This window comes from Sinocyclocheilus anshuiensis, unplaced genomic scaffold, assembly GCF_001515605.1.
Source record: "Sinocyclocheilus anshuiensis isolate Anshui unplaced genomic scaffold, SAMN03320099.WGS_v1.1 scaffold2168, whole genome shotgun sequence".
Lineage (NCBI taxonomy): Eukaryota > Metazoa > Chordata > Actinopteri > Cypriniformes > Cyprinidae > Sinocyclocheilus > Sinocyclocheilus anshuiensis.
The window spans coordinates 10,130-20,801 of record NW_015546037.1 but is presented as its reverse complement, the minus strand read 5'-3'; the positions used below and the strand labels follow the sequence as shown (position 1 = coordinate 20,801).

The window sequence follows — 10,672 nt, the reverse complement described above, 5'->3', positions numbered from 1 at the left end:
TAATAAAAATATGCATTATAAAACTATAAAATGACATTAAAAAAATTTGATTTTGGAGTTGAAATATCACTTGGCCATTCTCAATTTTCCAGAGATTCACTCATAATGGTAAAAAATAATAATAAATAAATAATTAATAACCACATTCATTTTCAGCAGTATTTCAGCTACAGTCAGACTGGTTTCCCCGGCTACAATTGCTAACGTCACCATACTACTTTGGGGCATATTACATGCTTTGATTATATAGGTAAGGTCACAAAGTCCAGGTTCACTTCAGGTTTAGGAAAAGAAAAGAGATACTGTTTGAATGAAAACGGAAGGAGAATGACACTGTACAGAAGCTAAACACTCCGATGTATCAAGTGTCTTTCTGACAGCCTGAGGCAAAGTCTGATGTGATTGGACACAAAAAGAGAGAGAGAGAGACGGAGATTAAAGAAACAACATAAACAGATGCAAATCATATTTTCAACCACTAAGACTAAATATTGCATGAAACGAGCCTTGTAGTAGTGCTCTGTATGTGCTTCCTCTCTGAGCTGGATCTAGTCTCTATTAGGAGAGGAATGCAATTACACACGAAACAGGGCAATGCTGAGGATACACTACACTCCATCGGCCTCCAAACAACACACACTCATATTACGCAGCATGCGTTCCTGACAGATTTGGGGTGTAAACATTTGCAGACACAGCTTTTGAGTGTCTTTTCCTTGTTAATTTGTACTTGGAGCTCAGAGTTGCTGTGAAAGTCTGCGCCAAATGGCCTGGTGTTACTTTGACGAGCTAATGACTACATATCTCATCTCTGTATGAACAGCACAGGCATCCTGACAGCAGCAGAAGTTTGTGAAATTCTGTAAGAGAATTCCACATGACAAGAAAAAGATTTGGTGGTCGAATCAAACGCCTTTTCCAAAGGTTCTCACCTATTAAATGTGACTATAACGTGTTTTGTGAATGTGGGTGTCTGTGTGATTGTATAACCTGAAGGTCAACTGGTTTCCAAGCCATTATCTACCACATATGCGAGCTCTTTGAAGTCAGACATCTACATAATCAGGAGCGAGAGAGCCGATGAGGAAAATACAAGTGACTCTGCATGACGGGCGACGGCTGAGAATGTCAAAATTAAAATAATCTGCCACTTCAGAGAGGGGAAATAAAATAAGACGACGAGACACATGTTTTGTCTAGTCTGGGTCTTGTGGTAATTACGTCTGCGAGACTGTGAGTTATTTAATTATTAGATTGTCATTGTTTCTTTCTCAAAACCTAATTAATTTCTCGATATGCTTCTTGGAAAGAAAAGAGAAGAAGCATGTTGAATTATTACCTGACAGATACACTGATTGTAACACTCGCTGAATTAATTACTATGTGTGTTTTAACTGACAGCTGAATAATGTAGATTTATCTGTTTGTTTCTTACAAAACTAATAAACCAAGAAAAGTCTTCATGGAAATGCACAGAACAACATTTGTGATCTGATGAAAGGAACATGGTAAAGTAATTATATCTGAATCTTTATGAATTTATTAAGCTTAGCAATTGGACACTATAAGGACAGAATATAATTATGACAAATGGACTAAAAATAAACCAGTGTTACTTTAGTATCACTGAAATAATATTATAGTTTTCATTAATAGTTTGAATCCATTTTTTTTTTTTTTTATATTTTCTGTTTTCATTTTAATTGTAAAGTTTTAGTAATTGTGTGTGTGTGTGTGTGTGTGTATATATATATATATATATATATATATAATTTTTTTTTTGTTTGTTTTTCTGCCAATGTTGGCAACTAGCTGAAACATTTTTATTTTTATTTTTTATTTTTTATAATTTATTCTATCTCAGCTAATGTTTATTTTATTTCAAGTAATCAAAATGTCTTTTCAATGGTTTTAATTTTAGATTCAGTTGTAATTAATTACAAAACCCTGCAAAAAATTGATACAAATTCAAACACAGTAGTTCTTCCCATATTACAGTACATATTCTGACATGATTTGTAGTGCAAAACTATGAAAACAACAATAAAAAGTGACTTTTCAGAAGTATTTTGAAATCTGTGTAGATATGGAGAATGTGGGAAAAGTACACAGACGGGACGGTTTATTTTGTCTGCGTGCTTGTGAGAGCATGTGGCCTGGTGACCTGTGCAATATCACAGACACAGACAAACAAACATGGCATGATAGCACTCAAAAAACACAAGCGCTGCTCACATCCTTGTTTGGAACCATCTCAATCGCTGATGCTGCATATTTATTTTTAAGACTTGACTTTCTGAATATTTCATCAAATAATACACTTACAAAAAAGTGCCATGGCTTTATTATGGGTTTTGAAAAAGGTACAGTGGTAATACTGTGTTTTTGAACATGTACCATTGTATTTTTTGAAGAATAATGAAATACCAAGCATTTAGTCAAAAATACAGCAAAACAGTAATATTCTGAAATATATTTAATATGCTGATTTAACAAGTGAACTTTTTAGCAAGTGAACTTTGTTTTAGATCTTAAATCTTTATATTTACAAGGGATTTGCAAAAAAAAAAAAAAATCCATATAAATGTGACTAAACAATTCAAATAATAAATAAAGGCAGAAATCATTCTAATTATGCTTATTTGGTGCTCAGAAAATATTTCTTATTATTATCAAAATTGAAAAAAAGTTGTGCTTAATATTTTTCTATAATATATAATATAATATTTTTTTTTCTTTTCAGGATTCTTTGATGAATGGACATTTAAAAAGAACAGCATTTATTTGAAATATAAATATTTATATATAACAGATTTTAAATGTCTTTACTGTCAGTTTTATGCATCCCTGCTAAATAAAAGTATTAATTAAAAAAATAAATAAACAAAACCTGACCCCAAAATTGTATGATAAAAAGTGTATAAAATAATTCAGATTTTAATAATAATAAAAAAAAAATAACACACCATAGTACTTTTTAAGAGTAAAATTAGTAAAATATTAACAAAGTAAAAAGAGTAAAATGAAAATTGGTATCCTTTCTCAGCCTTATGATCATTTCCCATCTTATCTTGTGTTTTTTATGAATTCAATCCCAGATTTATTGCTTTTGACACAATGTATCTGGTCCATGACTAAATCTTTTTTTGTATGGCCGGAAGGATGATCTTTGTCAAAAGCGTTCTCATCCTCTTGCCCTCTCTTTATCTCACCATCACAGTTTGAATGAACAGGCCTGAGGGTTCGTAACATCTCTTTTGCCATGCCAGTCCACCTGCAGCCTCACCTGTCTTTACCTCAGGGCCTCAGCACGGAGCAAAAGAACACAACCACTGAGGCCCACGACGCAGCTCTGGCTTATATTATCTGCAGGGGGCCTCACGACGGAGCTGATGTGTTTCTGACAATGGGCCTCAGCATGGAGCTCAACACCTACATCACAGACGGCTTTTATGGCTGTGGGAGCAGACATTTGAAATAATGCTTTAGATTGGCAGACGTCTCTGCCAGCATGTCCCCGTCTCACCTCCCACGGGGGACATCAATTTCGTCTTTTTTCCAGCGGATGGTAGGCTGCGGGTCTCCTTGCACCTGACAGCGAAACTCCACTGCCTCCTCCTCCAGAACCACCTGGTTAATGGGTCGTCGTAGGAACGTGGGCCTCTCTGAAAGACAAGCAGACGAGAAAAGGACATAAGGGACGCGGAGACCTCATTCACTCGCCGTGACTCAGCATCGAGTCACAGATCCCGAACAGAAGCTCTCACAGAGATTTGTGGTATTGTGTAAGTGTATCATACGCTTTTGTGTTCCAGCATGTTTTATGACTAACGTGAAGACACAAGCATAATAGAGGAATTAAACATGACACATTCTCTCATGCTGGAAAAATCTTTCCAACTTGCTTGTTTACAAAAGCATCAACTATGAGCTGAGATTTTAAACATTTTCAGAGCATGACTCAAATATTTGTTGATATTTTAAGACTTTTTTTGTGGTTTAGAAATGTCAGACTATAGTTGGCACATACCGAACACGGTGACCTGGGCCGTCTCACTGTCTCTCTCGCCGACCATGTTGGTGCCCACGCAGATGTATATGCCAGCGTCACTTTTCCTCGTGTTGGAGATCATCAGCTTCCCTCCACGGATCTGAAGGGGAAGACAGGAACGTTACAGTTTCTGTGACAACTCATGTGATAAGTTACTGCAGCACTCTCTGTGGAGCTACCTGAAGTTAAATGCCTTGCTCAAGGGCAAAATAGATGTGGTTTATGATTCACCTTTTGCTGGTTTTGAACCTTTAATGTTCTAGATTCAAAGCTAGATCATTAACCACCATTCCACACCTCAAATAAAGCTTTCTTTGTTGCAAAAAAGTGTCAATACCTTTAGAAACATTTATCTTTGAACAATACACCTTTGTAGACCGAATGTTTTTGCCTTAAAACAAAAAACGTTTTGGTTTTGAAATTTTTTATTTTTTTTTGGTCTTGCAAAATTTTTAGCAAGTGAATGTCGCAAAAAACAAATCAAAAACAAAACAAAACAAAACAAAACAAAACAAAACAAAACAAAACAAAACAAAACAAAACAAGGGCTTTAGAGAACAAAACAAAACAAGACAACAAAGCAAAACCCATATAAGTGTAACAAAATACATAAATGTAAATTTTTTTTCTTGCACAAGCAAGCAAGTGAATTTAAAGGATTTTGTTAGATTTTTTAAATAAAAATGTAAATAATTTATAACATTTATAATATTTTTAAATGATAAAATAAAATAAAAACACAATAAAATCCATACAAACAAACTGAATATGAATAGGGTTGAAAAGAGGCAGGAGATTTCTAGGAAAATTTCCAGAAACATTCCAGGATTTTTGGACACCTTCTTGGATTTTTTGTAAACTTTTCAGAAAAAAATTCAGCTCTTTGCAACCCTAAATATGAATTTCTCCATTTCTCACCTTGATCCTGTCATCCTTCTCATCGATTCGCACTTTATCTTTCTTCCAGTAGATGGTGGGTTCCGGGTGTCCACGAGGGGGAACACACTCCAGGATGGCTGGCTCTCCAGCAGCCACCACCACATCCGTAGGGTTCTGTCTGAAATCATCACGTAACACTGAAAGAGAGAGAGAGAGAGAGAGAGAGAGGAAGATTAGCTCGTTCTTTAACCATTTGCAAATTTAGTCATGCTTACAATCCCTGAGGCACAAATAAATTTTCTTTTGTTGCTGAAACAGATGTCATTTCATTAAGTCTTCTAAAACGTTAACACGCTCCAGCAGTGTTCAAATGTTAGCTCCCATTGAACAGGGGTGAGGAGAGACACCTGTTTGAAAGTTCTGTTAAGTATTTTGAGGTCACGGGAATGCCAGACACAGTAAATCACGCTGCGTATGAAGGCACCCGTCTACAGGAGGGTGTGTATGAGTTTTATTTGATAGGGTGACTACAAGGAAAACTTAATTGGACTTAATGGGGTTCCCTATTGAGACAGGAGAACAAACAGAGTGAGGGAAGACATATTGTGCCCTCCAGCTCTGTGTCACTCAAATGCGTGGAGCAGAGGAAGGAATGAACGGCAACACACACACACACACACACACAGTCGGTGGGTGGGTGGGTAAATCTGTGCCAACTAATCACCTATGCTCACACTTTCATCACCACCTATGCCTCTGGCCATGACTAATGTAGCAATAAACTCGACAGCAAAAACATACATGAGGTCACCCAATTATCAGCAATGAATAAATGCAATGAATTAATAAACACACCTGTACACATCTTCACATTCATCAACAGCACTTTATTAATGAATGAGTTGGGTAATTATACTCTAGCGCTGACCTGTGAGAGACAAAAGGATAGATCTGTCAACTGATAATGCGTTAATAGAGATAAATTCTCTCGATTTGTCTTAGTTAAGATTTATGAATCAGATAATGACTTTAAAGTGATTTAATAATAACAATGAAAAAGAGCACTCAGACTCAAAAATATAATTGGATAAATCATGTTTAAAGCTGTTCAAACTCTAACATGAGTTGAATGGTATATTAATGTGACAAATTTATTAGTACTTATTTTATGAAATCATTTTTTACACACTGACAGTAAAGAAAAATGTGGAAAACATTTCTACAAATAACATTCAAGTTTGTTAAAATAAATTACATTGTTATTATACAAACCACTAGATTTTGATATTTTCATATTACAGTGTCAGTGGTACATCCCTGCATTAAACATGCCATAGAGTTGCTAAGGTGTTTCGAGCAGTTTCTAATGTTTTGCAGTGCAGTTGCTAGGGCATTCTGGACAGTTGCTAGGTTGTTAGGTTATTGCCCAAAGAGCACACTAACAAGTCTGTATGATATTCTGGTCTCTTAGATACAGCTCCGGTCTTTCAACGCAAGTCTGTGACTTTTTTTTTCAATCACTTCAAAAAGTAACAGCACACCACTCCCTCAACAAACTGCATGATTTCAGACATCACTCAAGGGCAAGTTACATGCTGAAGTTTAATACTTAGAGATAGTGATTTGTTCAAATGAGAATAACGCTGTAAAGTAAGACAAAGCGCTGTGCATGTGTAGTTTTACATTTCTTAACTTCATGACTTTTTCTGGCCTCAGGCCGTATACAGACATTCAATACGCATAATTACATTTTCATCCTTCCAAAAGCCTCGACTTTCAGCTCTCTTACATGTCTCTTTCTCTCTCTCCGGGTGCGATGAGCCTCTCGATCTTCCATCTGATTAATATTTATGTATTGTTCGTCTCCCTCCCCCGCATGCTAGTGAGAGCAGCATCTGTCTGTCAGGCTGGAGGCTAAAGGAGAGGCTTATATGCCGAATATTCCTCCGCCACCCTCCTTCTCTTCCTCCTGGAGGACGGCTGGTAGAGGTGGAGGAGGTGTTTTTTGGGCTAACATTGGCAACTTTGCAGTTTCTTTGGCTAGATTTCAAAACTTTTGGAGTGAAGTTAAGGGTTTGAGGTGGAAAAGTATAACAGGAGATGATCCAATGGAAGGAAGCCAAGAGGATCATTAAAAAAAGGACAGATGCTACTTTGTACTTGTGTGTTTGGAGTTGTCAGATATAGTCAATGTCAAAGGCAATTAAAGGGCCCGATATTCCAGTGTCTTTTCTTTATTTTTTGCTACATGTTTGGCACCTTATACATCTAAAACAGCAAATCCTTGTAACAAGATTGTAAATGTGCTCTGAGATTGTACTACAGCCTAAAAATCTCTTATATGACTTATGTACTGCTGCTTTATAGGGCCAGTTTAACTAATAGCTTGTGCCAGCGCAAACCGTCTTTTGCCGTTAAAATAGTACTGTCAGGTTTTACTAAAGACGCACGGTGAGGAATGGGCGCTGAAAAGGCGTGGACAGAGTTATGTTTGCACCTGACCTTATTGAATATGCATTTGTTGGAGTTTCCCTTTCAGACGCAAAATTTATGGGAAGAGAATATTTAAATGAATCACGCAATGAGATTTACTAAAGTTTGCGCCACACTGTAAAAAATCCAACTTTCGAAAAGTTCTACTAATGTAAAAAAAGAAGCCTGAACAAAGAATTTTTAGTAGAAGACAGTTACATTTTTTGTGTGAACAGAAAATACTCTAAACACGTCGCTAACAAAAGTTGTTTTGTTTATCTTACTTAGATACTCAAGTATGTGTTCACAACATATCCAAATGGTGTCCCAACTTTTCAAATTGAGTCATCTGAACAAACAATTTTACACTGAACAATATTGCACAAGTTCCCAGCATGCATTGCAGCTTGAAAACGTTTTATGTTAATAATTACTAAAATATTATCATTGTTTTAAATTTTACTGGCTTAATTTATGCTGCTGCTGCTGTTGTCACTGTCAGTTAGCTGTCATGTGGATCAGAGTTCATATTTTTACTGATTTAAAATTTGTTGATACTCACCATGGTGAGAATCATGTGCTGAGGTACTGTATATGTGCATCTCATTGCAACTTGTTTAATACATTTGTCTCTGCATACACGTTTGCCTTTGCTTTTAAGAGGCAAATACTACCCATAAGATGTAGAAGGCTTTGAAAATACACATAAATCTAAAAGAAAGAGGAAAAAAGATTAGCATTGCTAAATGCTAAAACATCTTTGGTTGCTCTGACAGATCTCAGTAGACTGACTTTTATTCATTAGATGAACTAAAGTTTTTAAGTTGTCGGTTGCTAGTTGGGTTAACTTAACAAGTTGAGTGTGATAGGTTGCCTTATTTTTTTGAGTTAGGTCAACTTTTTTTTTTTTTTACAGTGATTATTTAACGCCCAAAAATAGCATGTCTTAAACTGCTTTGCACTTGAAATGGCTGCAATTATTGTTGCTAGAGGAGGCACCGCAGAGAACAGAGAGCACGTGGTAAGGGAGACGATTTTTCCACACGTATTCATTTATTTGAATGCCAGAAGAACACATTATCCGAACATATCGTTTGCCAAGCCTGGACATATGAGTGTTCTCCCAGCATGCTATAAGCAGTGATAGCATTTCATTTGAGTGCCTGTCAAAAGTGTTCACTACAGCTGATACTGTGTCTAATGTGGCTCTCGCATGAAAGAGTGTAAATATGTCACTTTGAGAGAAATAGCACTTTTTTTTCTCCACGCTGCCCCTGGCTCTGTGCGTATACATGCCTGTGTGTGTGTGTGTGTGTGTGTGTGTGTGTGTGTGAGTTACAGGCAAGAGTAATGTGAAAATGTGTCCCAGTCCATAGTGGGTAAGAAAGCTGTTCTATTTGTTTGCAGGGTATATCAGTCCTGTTATGAGCTCGAGCCCCAGTGACCCGTGCAAACCCCATCTACACACCCTCACACTGCAAATAAAGCCCTCCAGACACAGACACACACACACACACACACACACACACGCACACTCTATCTATCCATCCATCCATCCATCCATCCATCCATCCATCCATCCATCCATCCATCCATCCATCCATCCATCCTAGATTTTACATTTTTGGGTGAACTATTCTTTATAAAGTGGTAAAATAAGAAAACATGCATAAGAAAAACGGTTTGAAAAAGTGAATAAATTAACTATGTGTTTCTATATGCTGTATTTTTTTTAAGTAAATAAAAGATTATTAGAGGTGTTTTACAAGAAAATATTTATTCTACTTGCTATTTCTCTGTAATTGTTTGAGAAATTTATTAGCAATTTCTGAGTCAAAATAGTTGCCACACCAAATTTGTTTCAGTGCACATGTAAAACAGTCAACGTTTAGGGTTACAATGTCAAAATTACTGTATAATTAGCTTAATTTTACAAAAAAAAAACAGAAGGTCAAACGGAGGTGTATGTACTGGCAACCTCTCACCTCTCACCTTCAAAAGCCTCACCTCCACCGTTAACAAGACTGCCGCTAGCCAACCCGCTAATGACTTCCGCCCCATGCTAACGCCTCCGACTGGACCCTTGGCTCCGGAACACAAGCTCATCACAAACAATATAATTAACTCTTAATGAACCTCTCTGCTCGTTGCTCTGTCCTCTACATGCACTTCCCAAATTCAATTTAGCCTAATCCCAGGCTTTATGGTAATGTATAGCTCATTAAAATGTTAGCTAAAAACTCATTAAAATTCACTCAAAGTAATAGCTTCATTACTGTGATATTGCTGAAAAGCAAAGACAAAACGAGGAAGATGGGGAGAAGGAGAGAGGAATGATGAGAGAACGGGATAAAAAAAAAAGAGAATGACGGCTTTCTAATCACTTAATTGTATCTGAAAACAGCATTAATTTGCATAATACACACAGACACTAGGTGGCTAATTTTCACTGTGACTTGGTAATTAAACACCCCTCATAACTAAAGACACATTTCCTTCCAAAAAATAATTGAAGGAGGCACTTCAGGGTCTGTAAGAGATGCCAAATGTCTCCATCTTCCTGTGTTAAAATGACACCCTAACCAGCTGCAGAGAATAGAGACCCAGTGGATCTATCTACCTATCTATCCATCTATCTATCTATCTATCTATCTATCTATCTATCTATCTATTATCTATCTATCTATCCATCCATATTTTTCTCTGTCTGGTCATCTATTAGCCCATCCATCCATCCATCCATCCATCCATCCATCCCTGTTTATGTCTGTCTGTTCATCTATTAGCCCATCCATCCATCCATCCATCCATCCCTGTTTATCTGTCTGTCTGTTCATCTATTAGCCCATCCATCCATCCATTACCAAGGAGGTAAGAAGACGAAAGAAAAAAAGAAACAGCGTGATCCACACACACCGCAGATCGTCAGACACTTCAAAAGCCACCCACGTGTTCCAAAGAAAGTTCCAGCAGCCGTACCGTGAGCCTGATCCACCGTAATGAACAACTCCTGAGTTTTGAAGCCTTGGCGGCGCAGTGAGAAACCTGCTACAGCGAACGCCTGATCAAAAGCCAAACCCTCTCCCTCCTTCGAAGCTCATCTACTATTTCTACACGCTTCGGATTCACACGAACTTCCAAAGGAGATAGCAAGCGAGAAAGAGGGAAAGATTAATAAAATGAAGGCTGTTCCTTATTCCACAGATATCAAAGATCTCCATCGCTTGAGAAGGTGCTGAACTTTTCATTTGGTCTATTTGTGTTGTGACT

At 37.0% G+C, this 10,672-nt stretch overlaps 1 protein-coding gene across 1 annotated transcript in view; it reads right to left on the bottom strand.

Annotated features, from left to right (window-relative positions):
• Window positions 1-9,590, bottom strand: part of LOC107698852 (roundabout, axon guidance receptor, homolog 2 (Drosophila)) — a gene marked incomplete at its 5' end in the record, with an annotated part of 76,473 nt that extends 66,883 nt beyond the window's left edge. The window contains 4 exons of the mRNA XM_016499981.1: window positions 3,527-3,665; window positions 4,031-4,151; window positions 4,970-5,127; window positions 9,566-9,590. Coding sequence (XP_016355467.1) covers window positions 3,527-3,665; window positions 4,031-4,151; window positions 4,970-5,127; window positions 9,566-9,590 — 443 coding nt within the window. The remainder of the gene's footprint in view (window positions 1-3,526; window positions 3,666-4,030; window positions 4,152-4,969; window positions 5,128-9,565) is intronic.
• Between the last annotated feature and the right edge of the window lie 1,082 nt (window positions 9,591-10,672).